Source organism: Helobdella robusta, assembly GCF_000326865.2.
Source record: "Helobdella robusta unplaced genomic scaffold HELROscaffold_6, whole genome shotgun sequence".
In the NCBI taxonomy this organism is placed as follows: domain Eukaryota; kingdom Metazoa; phylum Annelida; class Clitellata; order Rhynchobdellida; family Glossiphoniidae; genus Helobdella; species Helobdella robusta.
The window spans coordinates 4,579,429-4,598,854 of NW_008705330.1; the positions used below are offsets into that span (position 1 = coordinate 4,579,429).

General features: G+C 33.8%; 3 protein-coding genes across 3 annotated transcripts; all 3 read right to left on the reverse strand.

The window, feature by feature from the left end:
* Nucleotides 1-2,128: 2,128 nt before the first annotated feature.
* On the reverse strand, nt 2,129-4,433 carry HELRODRAFT_189438 (hypothetical protein). The gene is made up of 2 exons (XM_009029376.1): nt 2,313-4,433; nt 2,129-2,208 (listed from the first exon to the last, which is right to left on the reverse strand). The coding sequence occupies exon 1, from the start codon at nt 4,351-4,353 to the stop codon at nt 3,118-3,120; it is 1,236 nt and encodes a 411-aa protein (XP_009027624.1). The 5' UTR covers nt 4,354-4,433; the 3' UTR covers nt 2,129-2,208; nt 2,313-3,117.
* Nucleotides 4,434-4,578: 145 nt separating this feature from the next.
* Nucleotides 4,579-6,598, reverse strand: HELRODRAFT_95757 (hypothetical protein). The gene is made up of 4 exons (XM_009029377.1): nt 6,519-6,598; nt 5,472-5,626; nt 5,247-5,315; nt 4,579-5,009 (listed from the first exon to the last, which is right to left on the reverse strand). Exons 1-4 carry the CDS (start codon nt 6,572-6,574, stop codon nt 4,780-4,782), a joined length of 510 nt encoding a protein of 169 aa, XP_009027625.1. The 5' UTR covers nt 6,575-6,598; the 3' UTR covers nt 4,579-4,779.
* Nucleotides 6,599-12,870: 6,272 nt separating this feature from the next.
* Nucleotides 12,871-13,379, reverse strand: HELRODRAFT_151631 (hypothetical protein; the record flags this gene model as incomplete). The annotated part of the gene is made up of 2 exons (XM_009029378.1): nt 12,871-12,937; nt 13,267-13,379. Coding segments are annotated over 2 exons (180 nt in total), but the record flags the coding sequence as incomplete, so codon positions are not given.
* Between the last annotated feature and the right edge of the window lie 6,047 nt (nt 13,380-19,426).

Consider the following 19,426-nt stretch of genomic DNA (forward strand, 5'->3'; position numbering starts at 1 on the left):
TAAATAAATTTTATAACAATTATATTTTTGAGATAATATTTGTTTGAAAATAAAAAAAAATAAAGTTGAAAAAAAATAATGCCAATTTTCAGAAAAAAAAATTGAAAAAAAAGACTATTGATTTTCAAAATTTAAAAAAGGAAAATACTTAAATTTTTCATTTAATAATTAGTTAATTAAATTAATTAAAAATTAATTATAATAAAAACTGGCATCGCATCTGGTGATGTAATTGTTGGGCACGAGGCCAACGTCACCCTCCTTCTTCTGCACTAGCCACCAGTTGTTCTCATTCTGCTTCAACAGAAGGAACTTTTCCCCAATGTAGAAGGACAGCAACTTCGGGTTCTCGCTGCTGTACGAATAAATCGCTTTGTACATGATGTGATTGATGACCTACTGACGAAAGCAGGTAGACAAGCAGGAAGGCAGAGTTGATCCTGTCTCCACTTTTGATTTTTTGATTTATTGAGTTTTGTTTGATTCTTATTTTATTTATAAAAATTTTATGACAACGGTATTTTATAATTTTATGACTTTGTTGAAAATATTAAAGCTTTACGATGAAAAATAAATAAAATAATTGCAATGTTCCAATATTTAACAACGCAGACGTTTCTAAAGCGGAAGATACGAGGTGATTTAAATTTTAAATGGAAAGTAAATTGTACACGAAACGGTGAACATTTATTTATATACCATTGAGAGCAAAGATGTTTAAATTATAGAAAGACCACTATATATGTTAACTGAGTCGTTGAATTTTTGTGATGAATGATTTTTGAATGATTTTTTCACAATGGTAGGGAAGAGCTAGTTTAATATCCTTCCTTAGATGAATGCAAAATAAATTTTGTGCTACAAAAACTGCATCATAAGACAGTTGTATCTAAGTTAACCTTAATAGTAAAATAATTTACTAGAATTGAGGTTGCCGTTGCCATGTCAAGTCATTTCAATTCAAGAAAATGATTCTAACCCATCTTTGGATTAACTTGTTTTTGTGAGCGATATTTCCTTTCACGACCTGCCGATCGAGTGAGTCACTCTACTGGGAGAGATATGAATAATTTTTTGGTATAATTTTTTTTATTTGTATTAATCCAGATAAATTGAAAATGATGCCTAAACGCGAGCCGAGTAAAGCGAAGCAGGTTCTTATATCTACCGTTGATGTAGCTAAATTAGTGTTCCAGTGGGGGTTCATTCCAACAGTTTTGTACTTGGGTTCGTTTTCATTTCACAATGTTTTTTAAAAGTTCTTTATATGCTGCTCTGTAGTTGCTCGTTTTCTATTTCAAGTTTAAGACACCACAGGCCAGCTACTTATACCCTACCCCTCTACCTCTACTAATCTAAATTCTAATTCCAATGCTAAATCTAATGCTAATAGTCATGTTTTATCTATTGTATTCCCTATTCTATTAACTTAAAATTTAAAATTAATTTACACATAGCTTACAGTACAGTCTGTTAAGTTTACTGTTATGTATTTGTATTGTTTAGGTTGTTTAACATTTAAAATGCAAATTATTATTAAATTATTTGATTAAAAAATAACTAGTAATACAGACATCTCAATTCAACATATCTGGTTTTTTGCTTGTTTTGTGGAATTATATTATTAAAATTTATTTATTAGCAAATAATGAGGTTATTAAAAGTTTATTTGATCAAGTAAACCTATTTAACAAGTAAATTTCAATACTTCATAATGTTTTATATTTAATAATAAATATTATTCATGTTATCCTGTTAAATTATAATTTTTTAATAATAATTAATAATAAATTAATAATGTTTAATTCCATACATGACGTGGCATTAATAACTAGCTACATGCAATTGGAACCTCTGCAAAGATACTTTTTTGTTTGGTCCTCATATAGTGGTTTATGAATTCACATGAATCCAAGCATTCATTTGTTTCATCCAAATCACAAATTTTAAAAATTAATTTGCTGCTGTTTGCTGCTTATCTAACCAATGTGAATTAGTAACTGATTTTCACTTTTGCTAAAACAAATCTACCTGAAAATGAAGTGGAGCCATGCTTAAATACTCTAACTCTGCCAGTATTACCATTTTGACTTGTCATTGATTATTTGTTGCATAATTTACGAAAGAATTTTATTTATTCTATATGTTTATTAAAATGAATGTACATTAAATATGTCTGAGACCATACAAATGTGATAAAACCAATACTTATCATATTCTCTTTCTTTCCCACAGGGCAAATTATATTGAATATTTTTTATGCCAAACCTTTTTGTGATATGAAATAATGTCTTAAGTTAATTTTTTAACGTTTAGAAGGATTAATAAAATTATGATAATAAAAATAAAGCAAGACTTGTTAATATTTTACATATCAATATAAACATACACATTTAATTATTTCTCGTGAAAGTATCTTAATTTCATATTGATTGGTCTTTATAATACCATTACAGGTTTCAGGAAAGGAGCTGAGCCTGGTACACCCCCATTAACTTTTTTCAGGTTGCATAAATTCTCTTCTTTTAATGACTTTTTACTAATTATGTGAAATAATATTAATATTTTTACTGCCTGTGTTTAACTTATTACTTAAAAATGTTTTGCTATACATTTTTAATAGGCTAAAGACTTTTTTCACAATCATGTTTATTGCCTTTCCTTTGTACGTAACTGACACTTGACAAATGAATTTCACAACATGACAACAAAAATCAAAATTTGATTAATTGGTATCAACATTTAAAACAATAATTGAATAAATTTTTAATTTCAGTCTACTTTGGCAATGAAAGGCAGTCAAATAGATCAAAATTTTAGGACATTCAAGCTGTTAATTGTTAAATGTTAATTTCTACATTGTTGAAGATGTGAATTTGTTTTCAATAAACTAATACAACTAAAAAATGTTTTATTATAGTATAAGAGTGGTCTAATTGATTTAGTCAAATGTTAAGAAGTAATTGTTAATTTAGTCAAAATCGATAAATATGACAAACAATACGGCAAAGTTAAATGATTGTGCAGCATTTTAATAAATGAAATCGTAAAATGATCATTGAACCTTCTTACTCTTTGTAGTAAAAAGTAAAAGGTAGTAAAATATTTAGTAACGTATTAGATGCCATACGGTCCCTCGGTAGGATAGGTGTACGAACCTCCCTGTAGAAACGTAGAATCAAACGACCCGAACTCCGGTGCAAACATCACCAATTTTTCAGACTGTGGATATACTTCTTGTTCCTCCGTCCAGTTCGGGACTGCTGCAGCGGCTTGTTGGGCGCTGATCCACTGATTCAAATCTACCAAATTGCACGTGTTTGTTCTCGGGTCCTGGGTTAACGAACCTGCTTTGTTGGTGCCACATTGACGGGGTTTGAATGCCTCGTACGATTTTTTAATAACTTTTGCGGGATTGCTGCACTGATCGAAAGTCTTATCGACTTCTATATATATATTTCGTGTTTCTGCTGGTTGGCGAATTATTTCTGCTTGAAAGGATGGGCAGAAATAGTTTTGTTGAGGTTGTATGTCTTGACTGACAATTAAACACTCATGAGGAACTTGTGTATTATCCGGAACTAGTTCAAGTTCTGGCTTCAGGGTGGCTTCAGCTTCTACACCCAAGTCATATGATCGAATCATACCAGGACTCGGTGCGTAAAAGAAACCTCTGAGTGGCGGCTTTTTGTAAAGTTCAGGGTTTACGAATTCACACGAATCTTCTGGTTCTGGGCATTTTGTTTGTTCATCCAGATAGCACAAATTTTCAAAAGGCGGTTTATTGCTGTTTGACCATCCACTACGATCAGAAAAAGCTTGTTCTGTGGATGACGCCAATGAAATTGCAACTTCTTCACTTGGACATGAGAATGCGTAACAATCAATTAACGGTAAGCATTCTCCTCTTGCCGCCAAGACGGTAAATATGGTGGGAAGTGGACTTGTTCTAGCTTGAGGCGAATTTATCGGCATAAACGTTAATGTGTGGGCTCCATTGGGTGTATAATCACTTCCCACACCTCTTACAACTCCACATCCCTTGAAATCCTGTATTCTTATCCAAAGTTTTTGATCTAACGGATTGACTGGTACGATGCACAGACCGCTGCTCAACACAACTAGATATCCATCTCTTGGAGTATCTCGTTTCATAACCTGCACACATGAACATGCAGTGTACATCTCACGTAAAGGCTTCTGAATGCTTTCCAAACCGTCGACTGATGGCGCCGGAGCTTTTCGACCCATAAAATGTACCGGAGCCCTATAAAGTACTTGATTTGGACATGTTTTGGTTTCGACGATTTCTTTCGGGTGTTGTTTCACGTTGACTTCTAGGTACTTTGACATATTTTTTAAAAATGTAAAATAACTTTTGTACTTAAAACATTTCTGTAACAATAAACACGAAAATTAACGTTGACGAAATGCGACATGAAAGCTGTTAATTTCTAAGTTTGTAACTATATTTACAGTAAAAGCAACAAGCTAGTCAACAGAAACCTGCAATTGTTCTACTCTGCAACAATAGCATCCATTCATGAGGGTGTCATTCAGCTAAGCTATTCACTTCAGAAAAAACGTCACGCACCACTAAACACAAAAATAACATTGAATGTTACATTGAATGCGGTTTATGCTCATCCTAATTCAATAATCATCAAACGCCGTAAAATCAAAGTCAAATCGCCACAGTATATGTTAATGACATATATATTTTAACAAAATAGTTGAAAAAATTTTCAAAGTAAGATAAATGAAATACAGAACTGTCAATCAAAGCCTTATGCTTGGTACTAGGCAAGTAAGAATTTTTATATCTTCAAGAGGCTTATCATTATCGTCTGTTTCAACAAGACCTATCCTGTTCAAAACCTGGATGCCTTTTGACAACCGACCAAAAATTGTGTGCTTGCCATCCAGCCATTGAGTTGGAGCTAATGTGATGAAGAACTGACTGCCGTTGGTGTCGGGACCACTGTTAGCCATTGATAATATACCTGCACCTGATTTTAACAAATGTAAAAAGTAATTCAATATAAAAACATTAGTTTGAAAGAATATCAAGTAAAAAACATCGATAACCAAACTATTTACATATTCGCTATAAAATCAAGATACAGTAAACAAAATTCAAACCCATTTCTATAGAGTGGAAATATATGCTAGAGCTTTTGAACCATTTATGATTAAATAAATTTTGTGAGTGTGATTCAAATTTAAAAAAAAATTTTATATGTAACCTGTGTGCTTAAGATCAGCTGAAATTTCATCTTCAAAGGACCTCCCGTAAATGGAAGCACCCCCTCTGCCTAAGTAAGATGCAGAATAGAAAGAAAATAAACTTCATAAATATTTTAAGTAAATATTACAAACAATCTTTTCAACTAACAGAACTGAAACAAAAAATTTTTAGCTAAACATTCGTTCACTGTACAAAAAATAAATGCTATGTAAAAAATAGAAACCAGTAGCAGTAGGGTCTCCCCCTTGGACCATGAAATCCTTGATGATTCTATGAAACTTTACGTTATTGTAGTAGCCTCTTCTTGCTAATTCTGCAAAATTTGCACATGTTCTTGGGGCATGTTTCCAATAAAGTTCCACCTCCATTTTACCCATGCTTGATTTGAAATTAGAAAAATAATTAGATGAATTTGAAAGAAAACATAAATTTAATAAAAATAAGCCAATACATATTTACATAGTTAACTTGCGGAAGAATTATTTAAGTGTTAACTTTTTTAAATTGATTATGAATAGCAACACCTAAAATATTTATGATTATTTTGATTTCGCTACTGATTGGGTTTATTGTTGCATTAACAAGGTTATAGTTGCAGTCTTTTGAATAATCATCATCCATTAACTTATTGTTTTTCTAACTAAAGAAGCATTCGATGGAAAAGATTTGAAACCAACTATCTATATTTAACAGGTAATGGTTGATACAACCACAGTATGCATTATTATATATATCACATCACTGGCTAAGTCAGAAGTTATTATTATTAATGAGCATAATTAAACACTTCATCTAATGTTAAATAAAATTTATATAATTAAATAATTGAACACTTAAATTTATATTCATAATTCAAAAATTCATAATTAATTAATAATGTCAGTTTTTGATCAAGTAGAGTAGAGATTAGATAAAATCACAATGTTTATGCACAATCCTTATTTACTTGTAACTTGTACTAGTAACTAGCACAGTAACTAGTTGTTTAAATTTTATTTAGTATTTAATTTTAATAAATAGTAAATAAAATACTATTTATTTAAAATTTTTTATTATTAAATTTAAATTCTATTTTAAATTATGAATTAAAATTTGAAATTTTCGTTAGACACTGAACCACATCCAAACAAAAATAAATGAAATAACGATAAAATTAAAAATGAATAAATATTGAAATAGTAAATAATTTTAAAATTAAATAAAAACGGTGTTAAATTAGTTACCAACAAGGTACTGATATTTTATATTAGAAAACGAAAGCAACCGGTACCTTGTCTCAACGATGACGCACGGTGGTTGCCACGACTTCGGAGGAATTCCTGACATTTTCAACTAGTATAAAAAATTATAAAATCACGAAGATTTCAAATATGTAATATCGCTCACAATGACAATTCAATCTCGTCAAAAATATTTATTACGTTGTCTTTGCATAACATCTTGTTTAAACACAACGCGGTGATCTCGGCCGGCTCAACTAATCGCGGCCAGGTCGATGTAACCCAACTTAGGAACACTTTGTAATGAACGAAACAAACATACGAACGATGAAAATCAAACTTTAATTAGCTGATTAGGACAAGAACAAACACAATTTTACAATTTAGGATGACAAAGGCTAGAAATGCATTACCATTGATGAACATAAAAGCCTGAGTAAGATAAGAGTTTCTAAATCAAACAAATTTCTGATTATGAAAATTATAAAAGTTGACCAGGTTTCGCAAACGAAAAGTAACTTAAGCGTTCTCAAAATACATTGAAACAAAGCTGTAAAGAATAACCATACGAACATTATCAAATGTAAATTAAGAACGAGTGTGTATTTAATGTTTGAGAAGATGATTTTTAACAACAAAAAGAATACAAATACCCAGATTGAATCTAATTATCGAAATAATTCAAACAGTAAATAATCAACAAAATACCATATTTCACAACAGTGCATTTTAACTAATTTATTAACACGCTATTATGCAAACCATTACAGTAGAAACGTAAAACAAGTAACCCAAACGACATTTGACTGACTAACCGATTAAATAATATATATATATATATATATATATATATATATATATATATATATATATATATATATATACATACACCAACACACGCATACGGAGGCGCATATGATCAAATTTTTACAAAAAATTAACCAACGTATTTCAAATTTCCAAATAAATGAAGGAACGTAAAATATTAAAACGTTACGATATAAGCAGGATACCATAGTGCGAGTAACCTATCAACTTAAACTAAAGAAAATAAAATAAAAAGTTAATGCAAATAAAAATAAACGGCAATTATTTAAATACATACAAATTAACTTATGAGGACCAGTTAATTGAAAAGGACAGATGAACAACTTAAAACAATCCAATGCATAACGACAATGAGCTGATCTGAGTTAAAATGGCTTTATATAAAAAAATTGCTATCAAACAATCATCTGCTTCAATGTAAAAACCGAAAAAACACAAGAAAATGCCAAGATAATAATAATAATAATAATAACAACAATAATAACAACAATAATAATAAGAGATGAGAGAATTTGAAAAAATAAAATGTAGTAATAGTCAAAATGAAAATATTCCTAATTTACAAAACGTCCAAAGAATGGGGGGAAACATTTGAAGAAACGTCGTGACCTGGTGGCCTGTAGATTGAACTGGTGATGGAAGATGATGAATGCGCGTTGAATTTAACTGTGAGATTTCGAAGATATTTCCTGTCATCAACGATTAAGGTGGCTTTGTGGAGGTTGCCGTGTACCGCTGCCAGACCGACCGCCTCCGCATTTGTCCTGCCACGAACCACGATGACGGGCCATGATGGAACACCCCTCTGGGGCCAAACCATGTTTTATGGCATTTAAAACGTCATTATTATTACATAGGAAATGACATTGTTTTTATATAGGAAAGAAAGGATAGGAAGCAATGGGAACAGATAACGTAAAGAAAGTTAGTACAAATATCATTCAAACAATTAACAGATCACATATTAGCACAAATATATGTATGTATGTATATATATATATATATATATATATATATATATATATGAATATATATATATATTCCTGTATATATGCATATATTCATATATACATATATGCATGCATGCATATTTAAATTGATACTTAATTTTCTCAGTAGTTCAATCTCAGATTGTTGGTATAAAATAAATAAATAAATAAATGATCAACTGTAAATCAGTGGTTATAAAAACACGGATTCGTGCGCGCACACACACATGCACACAAAAACACACACACATACACACAAACATAGTAATACATACAGACATCGAAACACATGAAATAGCCATCTCTGGTTTAAAATTAGTTGAAATCTAAAATGAGATTGAAATGATTAAAAATTGTAAAAAAAAACGAAGGAGAATAGGGTTGTGAGAGGGGGAAAATATTATTACAAAAATAAAAAGAGGCTGATGATGAAATGTGAAATGATGACTGCTGACGGATGCAGAATACTAACCAAATGACTACAAGTTTTTTTAAGTTGGCATCTATATCCCCATTTATAGCAATTACCACCATGAACCTACTCATCATATCATTACACATCACCGCCTCCTCTATCCCCAACACCATCAAACTTTAACGGTATTTTACTTTTAAAAATATAATGCAAAAAATCGATTTTTCAACATTATTATATTAAAGTTACAACTCCAACAGAAAGCTCGAAAAAGTAAAATGTGCAATGATGACATTAACATTAAATGGTCACCTCAACCAAACTTGCACTCATCCATTCGTCCTTTCATTTATTCGTTCGTTTATTCATTTATTCGTTCGTTCGTTCGTTCATTTACTCCATTCTTTCGTGTAACAAAATGGGACTAGTTAAAAATTAATAAAAAAACCAAAAATACACGTGTAGCATTCTAATCAGTAATAAAAACAACATCAACAAAAATACTTCACAATCATTGTAACTATTAATTATGATTATACAACATTATTATTATTATTATTGTTTAATAATAATAATAATAATAATAATAATAATAATGATATTGTTATCAATCATGAGCCTTATTAGTAGCGAGTGATGGTGATATATTAACGCAAAATGTAGGCAGCATTAACGATCGACATCACGAAACTGCTTCCACGTATGTTGCAACTTGAGTTGAAGTCGATGCAGTTGCAGTTGTTGTTGTGGTGGTGGTTGATGGCGGTAGTAGTTGCGTCGTCACTGCTGATGTTGACGTCATAACTGTTGTTGTTGACGTCGCCACTGTTGATGTTGTTGATGTTGTTGCTGTTGTTGATGTTGTTGTTGTTGATGTAGTTGTTGAAGATGCGTAGCCATTAATTAAATCAGTTGTGAAATAATCTGCAACTACACTGTCTAACAAACGTGTTGTGGTTGTGCTGGATGAGATGCTTTCCTTGAGATAGGTTTGTGAAGCTGGAGAAGTAGTCTCATGGGAGGTTGAGGATCCTTCCATGTATGGTGCAGGTATTGCATTTGCTGATGAAGTTGGTACTGTTTCAAACGAATCTGTTGCAGAAGTTGAATTAAACTCGGCATCAGACCCATCAACATTCCTATCAACATTAATAAATGTTGACATGTTGTCTGCAACATCAACACTGTTGTCTTTTTTGCTGGATGGTGTGAGGGTGGAGTTGGTGAACCGATCGCCATTCCACCCACCGACGACCACATTACCTGCATACTTGAAAGCGCCGATTGTCGCGACAACATTTCTGACGTCACAAACCTCTTCCACTTCGTCTTCATTGTATTGAAAGTTCGTGCTGAAAAACTTCCTAGCGACTGCCCTCAGGGCCTTTGATTTCGGACTGGGCGTTGGTTCCTCCACTTCTCCTGTCAGTGTGTGTGTGTTGTTGAATGCGTTGTTGAATGTATTGTCGAATGTGTTGTTGAGTGTGTTGTTGTGTTTTGGTGGGATGTTGCGTGTTTTGTGCTGCAGTCTGTTGTGGTGATGTTGGATGTCCTGTTGAGTGTTGTTGCTGTTTTGTCAAATGACGCTGTGAAGTTTTTATTTTTGCTTGCCGTTTGAAAAGTAACCAATTTTCATAAACTGGTACGATACATTGAATAAAAACTTTGTTTCAATATTTGTTAATATGACATGAAACAATAAGCTCTGTGAAATATGTTTCAGACTAAATACAGAACAATGAAGCACAACGACCAGACTTAACAATGGAACCAGGCATGGAGACATATTATAAAATAGAAGGGGTAACAGCAACATTCCCCTTTTAATTAACTGGTGTACATCAACAATTAACACTGGTGTCCACTTTTCAGCATGTAATGTCAGCCTGTCGGAGTCGGATGGAAAACAAAAAAACCCCTCAAACAAATCCGACTCCGGCAAGACTCTGTGTCATACTTCGAAAAATGTTTCAAATATTTTTATTGCCTCACAGGAGAAACGTTCAAAAGTAAAATAGGAAAAATTTACTAAATGTTTGGATGAATCTTGATAGAAATATAGAAAACAAATATGGAACATGGATGCTCGGATTGTGACACGTGCAAACGTCAGTCACAACCCTCACGTAATAACAGACAGTCAGGAGAATAATCTCTATGATAGAAATTATCCTCATCTACCCCCCCCCCCCCTCCTCCTCCTCCTCCTCATCATCATCACAATCATTGTTTTGTTGTAGGAATCTCCCACATGCCCTCTTGCTCTGCTTAAACCGCACAAATATCTTCATGACCTCGTCAACATCAACAACATCAGATGAAATAGATTTTTCCTTCCATGCATGTAAGTTTGGATGCAGATGGTCACCATTTCAATTTCCATTATTAATTCAGTTTATTTTACGATAAGTGCTGCTGCTGCATTGTTCACTTCATTTCCTAAATTCATTCATTCATTTACCCATTCATTTATCCATTCATTTATCCATTCATTTATCCACTCATTTATCCATTCATTCTGTCATTCTTTATATCTGTCACATTGAAGCAATTAAAATTTATTGGAGTACATTATTTTAGATTAAAGTAGTTTAGCAGTCTATGCTAGCAACATCTTAACTGGCGTGATGGCTCAATGGTTAAAGGCGCCTGGTCTTGCTATTGCTATGACTGGGTTCGAATACAAAGAGATCTCTGAAGCAAACGTAAAAGAGAGAAAGAAACCTTTAACCTACCAAAACTTTATTGTTCGTATAAATAACATTCTGATACATTTATCTGTGTGGATGATATGAGATCTGCTGGGGCAAGTGACTGAATATAAATAGTGATGCATAAACATGTCGAAAGAAACGTGAACGAACCGATGCAAGTCTCGGCTAGAGACGGACTCAACTGGGGATACATGATGAGTTGCTGCAGGATCAACTTCGAATACAACTTCAATCTGCGAATCTAAAGTACAGGCATGTAATTAAGTGATCAAACCATTAGTTGTTATAATAATTGATAATTATATTAACTAGTTAATTGATCTATCGATCAGCTAATTAATTAATTAATCAACTGGCATCCATCTCCTTCATCACAATAAATCTTTATGTTAGCATTTCAGATTTGGACAATAAAATGTTCACAAGCTGATTATCTACCCACACAAAAGTAAACATTTTTTCTTTTAAATAATTAAATCTACCGTTTGGGCTTGAACTCTTCAACCCAGACAACAAAAAAAAAAAAACAAACACACACTAATATACACAAACTAACATACAAAAACAAGTAAACGAACAAATACAAAATATAAATAATACATAATATAATATAAATAATTATAAATAATTATAAATACTTATATTTATAAATACTTGACAAACGAGTGCAAGCATACAAAAGCAAACCAATAGGAAACCAACAAAGAAGCAAACAACTGTAAATAATGACTTCAAACAAGTAAAAGTTCTCCTTCTTGCAGTACTCCTGTATGAGTTTGTGGGTGGCCTTCTTCTCGGGGGCGAGCTTCTGGTGCTGCTGCAGAAGTTTCTCGTATATCTGTATCGTCCTATCGTGCTTCTCCATTTGTTGGTGCTGCATCAGTAGGTGTTTGTATGTGTTTGTGTGTGTGTGTTTGTATGTGTGTGTGTGTGAGTGAGTTTGTGTGTGTGTGTGTGTGTGCTTCTACGTTTGATAGGGTAGGCTGCGTATGTGTGTTTGGGTGTTGAGTAATTGTTTAGGCAGCATGTGTATGTCTGTGTGGGTGCGTGATCATGTGAAAAATTTTGAAAAACATTGGAATGGACTTTTTCTGTGAGTGACTGATATTTTGTGATGAGATCTAAAAGGCTGAACAACAAAGATAACATCCACAACAACAACAACAGAAATGAAAATAATTCAATAGCAATAATACAACCTAACAACAACAACGAAACAAACCAGCGGCAAATTATTCTTGCTAAGGTTGACAAGTGGTTTGTCGAACTTCTTGATGTGAACGTCGAGACCCTTGCCAGACTTCCGGCCACTCACTATGACACTGTCCACCTGATCGAGATTGCTATTTATATCCTCATTATTATTATTATTATTGTTGTTGTTGCTGTTGTTTTCAATATCGGTGCTAGTAATGTTATAATTGTTATTTTTGTTGTTGTTGTTGTTGAAGACCATGGGTGAAGAGTAGATGGAAGCGATGATGTTGATGGCGTCGATCCACTCCTGACAATCCTTCATGTCGCTTGAAAGGTCATCATCGTCATCGTCATCATCATCATTCTCTTCCTCATCATCATCATCATAGTCATCGTCGTCATCGTCTTTCTCATCACCACCACAAACACAATCATCATAAAAACAATCACAATAAATAAAAACAACCAAATGAAAGCAGCAAGCATACTTGCTATTGAACTTATCATTAAAGCAAACAATGTGTACCAAGATGGTTTAAACACGAGAACTTTCAACACTGAAAGAATATTTTGAAATTCAGCAAATTTAAACTAAATTGAAAATATAAGAAAGTAGCAACATCAAGCGAACTTTACAAGCAAACATAGAACTAACCTAGTCTGAATGAGGTATTGAGCTGAATCACATGTATGTAATCTGAAGACATGACTCTTCTTAGTGTAATCGTTAGCTTTGACAGCAAACGCATGCAACAATGTGATGACATTGTTGCTGCCGGCCGTTACTGATGACGTTATCGAGGTGGTTAGTGTCGTCGCTTTCATCAGCGGTCGCGGAAGCTTTTTTGAAGTTGTGGCAGTTGCTGCTGAGGAAGTCGTTGTAGTGTTTTGTTTTTTAACTTCCACGTTCTCTTTATTCTGGGAATTAAGTTTCGTGCGTTCACCGCCAACCTCGTCAATCGCATTAGCGCCCTCTCTAAGTCTACCTCGAACTTCATCGTCTGCAGCACCAGCAGCAACTTCATCGTCTGCAACACTCACGGAGTTATCAACACCTTTCCTGCTGCTCTTATCTCCCACACTGTCAGTAAAACTTTTTAAAATTTTCTTCCCAAACAGGACTCTCTTCTCTTTTCCCTCCTTACCGTCGACAGAAGTGGCAGTGCTGTTTGTGGCTCGCTGAGGTCTGGTGATGGCCTGGTGGCTGGCCCGCTCGCTGCTGTAGAAGTAGAGGTCGGTGTCCTTGATGATGGCGTACAACATCTTCCAACCACGTCGACCCAGGCCAGCTGTGAAGTCGCGATGATGATGACGATTTTGATGATGATGATGGTGGTGAGGATATGTGATACAATAAGATGATGATGATATAATACAATATATATATATATATACAATATATATATATATATATATATATATATAACATATATGAAATAATATGAAGAATATGATGATATAACCGATGAATAGCATGATGATGGTGATAATGCAATGATGACACGATGTTACCGGTTATAAAGATTGATGTCGTGACATGTGTTCATGGTAATGAGGATGACGATGAGGACATGATGTTGGCTGATGATGAGTATGAGATGAAGTTTACTGACGGTGACACAACGTGGATTTTATCACAATTTATCATTGTTAGTAGGAAGAGACCATCCTTAAATAAGACAATAACACTTTTAAAATTCATTACAATTAAAATATATGTAATTAGTATGAGATAATTTAATTAGTATATAACATAGCCGCTAAATCAACACAAATTTTACTCTATATAATGTTAATGTATTTGTGTGTAAATTTAATTAGCACACATTTATATATGATGGGTGGAATTGCGAACCATACATGCCAATAATAATGCACGCACAGATCCACACACATACACACGGAAGCACACACACACAGACAAACACATTTTATTAGCCCGATTAATAGTAGAATTTATAACTACTGGTGTAAAGGAGTAATAAATAGTAATAATGAAGAACTGTGCTATTTATTGCAATATGATTAACACTGCCCTGATTAAGAGCATGCTATGAGTGAATGAATGAATGAATGAACGAACGAATGAATGAATAAATAAATAAAAGAATAAAAGAATGGACAAAAAAATGACTGAACATCAAACAAAATCAAACTTTTTTTGCCATTAGAGTCCAGGCAGCACTTCCTCATGATGTACCCCTTCTTATACTCCCTGCACGGCGCTGCTGATGAAGATGTCGATGCTGCCTGGTTGTTCGGGCTTTCAAAATTCAATCGCTGTTCGTTGGATCGATTGATTGGTTGGTTGGTGGTTTGATGGATTTGCATTAATTATAGAGATAAAAAATTTGAAGGTCTGTCAGACACTTCCCAAGTGCAGAGGAATGAGCAACACACAAACATCTCACACATGAATACATGCCAAAGAACAATGCATCAAACACAAAGCATGTGATAGACGGGGGTCTTTTTTGTCATATTCGAATCCGACCACTTCACAAACTGTGGAGAGAGAGAGAGAGAGAGAGAGAGAGAGAGAGAGATGGAGAAAGAGAGAGAGAGAGGGAGAAAGAGAGAGGGAGAGAGAGAAAGAGATTAAATAAGCAAGCCTAATAAAGTAAAATTTCAATTAATTTTTTCAACAAGCTTGTTACCTTCACTAAAAATAGAAATAACTTTTTGTAAAGTGATGGTGATACATCGTTATATCCAAAAGAATTATCACATAAATTTAATCAACTAAACATCCTCTAAAGAGTGTTTCTAATAATTTTAACAAAGTCTTAAGTTGAGATAAATGATGAATGGCAGGCATACAATATCTTTTTAAATGTTGCCAATCATAAATTCATTTTAGAAATGCTTCACAGAGCAAATTTTTTTCTGCCAAATGTTAGCGCACAGAGCCAACACACACTTCAACATCATCTCAACATACAATCAGACCAGATTAATGCATAAACCATTAATAGTAGCTAGCTAAAGCATGACAGACAATCAATCATCAACTGCTGACAACTTTTGTATTGTGTTTGTGTGTGTGTATCTACAATAAAAAAATGATACGAACCATGAAATCGTTATAAACCAGGACAAAGTAGTTAGTGTTGTTGATAACTTTGTTGTTGTTGTTGTTGTTCGCTGTTGAAGACTGAGACGAGGCAGATGATGTTTGTACTATGTATCGTTGTTGTTGCTGTTGCTGCGTTACTAACGCCAGTGTTTGCTGTTCAACTGGCTCCTCACTGATGTGAACACAAATTATGTTCATGGGCAATTTCAACGTTGTTCGCAAACAAGTTGCATCCACCAAACAAGCATCTTTTTTATAGTAGCAGGAAACACAACACAGCACGCCATTAAAATTAGAATGCGTGTAAATATAGCCTGCCATCTCATCTTCCAGCATCATCATTATTATTTTGTAACACTGTCATAAAATAGAGCATAAACATGTAAATAGTAATTGAGTGTAGAAAATATGAAAGGCAATTGAATGTAGAACATATACAAAGTAATTGAATATAGATAGGCAGGTTCTTGTTGAATGACAACATCGTCATCGTCATCTTCTATTTCATAATACAACCATTCAAATTTCAATTTGGCAGCACTCTAGAAGATTTTGGTGAAAGTACTATATAAATTCTCAAATAATAATAATGGTAATAATATTTGTAATAATAAATGATGCATCCATTGATTCAACCATTCGTTTATCCTCTATTCATTCCATCAATCACCTATCCATCCATATTTTATCAGCCCTCTTCCATCCATCCCTCTTCCATCCATCCATCATCCGTCCGTCCGTCCATAAATCTATCCATAAATCCATCCATCCATCCATCCGTCCGTCCATTCATAAATCCATCCACCCACTAATCAATCTCATTAAAAAAAACCGACACAAGATATTCCAGAGGTTCGTCGACAATTGATTGGTACAAAGTTTTCAATGCCTCACTTGAAACGTCATCAACACCGTCGTCTGCACTTCCATTCAGCATTCTACACTTTGCAACAAAGTTCTCAACAAAGTCCTCACATCTCAGAGATTGTAGGTTGTGCTGAAATTGAAATGACATCATTTATAAGGTATTCAGAAGAAGAAAAATCACTAATTCAATGCATGAATAAAAATAATATTAGATTACAAATGCTCTCATTAAATTAACATGAAAAACTTATCAATGAATAAAAGATTGATTAAATGTAAAAAAAATCAAATAATATACAACGTGATGATGACAATGATTCATTGCCAAAAAATGATACAAAAATGATGCATAATAATGTGGTATCATAAGGGATATATAAAGAGATAATGACAAATGATATATAACAAATGATGACGTCAAATGATACCCAGCAAGGTAATGATATCATTAAATGATATCAGATAAAGAGATAACAATGCATGATATATAGTGAGATGAAGACATCAAAGGATGGATGTATAATAAGGCGGTATCACTAAATGATATATAATGAAATAATAATAGATACATAATGAACTGATCATATCAACTGATGCACAGCAGGGCAATATCATTAAATAATACACAATGAGATAACAATACATGAGTTACAATGGGATGATGACGTCAACTTATGAGGTGACGACATTGAACCAACCTGACTCTTCAAATTCTGATCCAGTATGAGAAGAGCAAAGGCCAGCGAATGACAAATTGCTACTTGTCCAAAATGAAAAATATTAAAAAAATAATTTTCTATTGTTAACTTTAAATAATATATATATATATATATATATATATATATATATATATATATATATATATATATATATATATAATTGATGCAGTTATCTCAATCACAGTTACCATACAAAACTAGATAAACAAACAAACACACCAAACACCAGTATATAACATCATTCACTCCGTAATAATATTATTAATAATGTTAATCAATCAACAAATCAGCACACAAAACATCAACCCATAACATCATTTAGTTATATTAACATTGTGAAGCAATTAATCAATTAAATAACAATGATAATAATTAGGGATGCACCGAAGTTCGGCCCCGGCTCCGGCCAAAATCCGGCTTTTTTTTTAAATCCGGTCGAATCCGGCCCCGGCCGGATTTGGTGGCCGGATTTAGGGCCGGATTTAGGGCCGGATTTAGGGCCGGATTTAAGCGTCTATCAACTTTTAAAAATGTTAGAAATAGAAAAAAAATTTTATTGAATTCAATTAATTTTATGTCAATAAGTTAATGGCTAAAGCTAAGCTAAAGGCATACATGACACATAATAACAACATCACTAATTGTGAGGTGATCTGGACAATTTTCTTTATGCTATAACATGGGTTATGCATAAATTATAAGCTGATCTTTGTGTAAAAGAACTTGTGCACGTGTATATACTATATATTGATAATTGCACATGATGGATCATATAGTTACATAATATATATATATATATATATTGTTATAACCGTGCTACCGAACGCACTAGATTCTAGCGTATTCTAGAATGTTCTAGTGACTGGAGCATTCTAGAGTATGCTAGAATCGGACCATCGAGAAGAATCTAGAAACGACGCTTGCGAAGAGTATAGAAGCGCACGTCGCAAGATATTCGTGATGAGTGAAATTCGTGATTTTGTGAATAGCGATTCGTTGAATTATTTAAAGCGATATTTGATTTGTTTGTTGACGTTGTCATAGCGATAGATTTTGAAAGATTTAAAAGTTAATTGTTGCGTTAGTGCGAATTTACTGGAAATAAACGATTAGTTGATTTCTTCTGTAAATAAAGTTTAATAACTAATAATAGTTGATTTCTTCTGTAAATAAAGTTTAATAACTGTTTGGAATATTTTATTCAATCGAGGATTTGAACCCGTCGCATAGTAAATCGGTTACGACAGCGAGTATTATAACAATATATATATATATACAACAACAACACACGTTTAGACGGCATTTTCCCCGAGATCGGGGGTTGCCGTTTGGCTACCTATGATGAAACCGAAATACCCCTCGACGCCATCCACATCTGTCACTCGCCTCAGTATCACGCAACCCCGCTTTCACCCTGTCCTTCTCCACCTGCTCTCTCCATCCCAATCGCGGACGACCCCTTCCTACCACTCCTTCAACCTCGAACTCCAACGCTCGCCTAATCCCGACCCTTTCATCCCTTCTCAACACATGTCCACACCACCGCAATCTCGATCTCCTTATCAATGTCACAATGTCCTCATTCAGTCCCATCATTGACATCAGCTCTGTACTACTCCTCCTATCCTTCACTTTAACCCCACACATCATCCTCACCATAGCTCTTTCAGCCCTCTGCAGTACACTTTCCTCCTCTCTCCTCAACACCCAAGTTTCACCACCATATACCATCGCTGCTCTCACACATGCTTTATACACCCTCCCTTTCATCTTCACTGACCATTTCTTTCCACACAATACCCCACCCAGTTCCCTAAATTTCATCCATCCCACACGAACTCTAGCCGTAACTGCGCTCAAACATCCTCCATCCGCATTCAGCTTATCCCCTAAGTAAACAAAGCTTTCCACTCTTTCAATACCACCACTCAACCCCGTCCTTGCGTCCGTCCTATTAATCACACCATGAACACATTTCTTACATTTGAACGTGCCTTCCACCTTTTTCAGTGCCCCCCTCACACCACTACATCTCTTATGCACCCATTTCTGACATCCTATACACAATACCGAGTTAGCCTTCACTCTCCTATCACATACTCCACAGGGGTCTATTTTACTTATCACTCGCTCCCCACCTTCCCCACTCACCA

Bases quoted from the DNA above. Each gene is read 5' to 3' on its own strand.
- HELRODRAFT_189438 (XM_009029376.1), bottom strand. From the start codon at position 4,353: ATGTCAAAGTACCTAGAAGTCAACGTGAAACAACACCCGAAAGAAATC.
- HELRODRAFT_95757 (XM_009029377.1), bottom strand. From the start codon at position 6,574: ATGTCAGGAATTCCTCCGAAGTCGTGGCAACCACCGTGCGTCATCGTT. The intron at 5,627-6,518 runs GTACCGGTTGCT...TTTCAAATCAAG, and splicing joins TGCGTCATCGTTGAGACAAG to CATGGGTAAAATGGAGGTGG. The intron at 5,010-5,246 runs GTTACATATAAA...TGTTAAAATCAG, and splicing joins AGCTGATCTTAAGCACACAG to GTGCAGGTATATTATCAATG.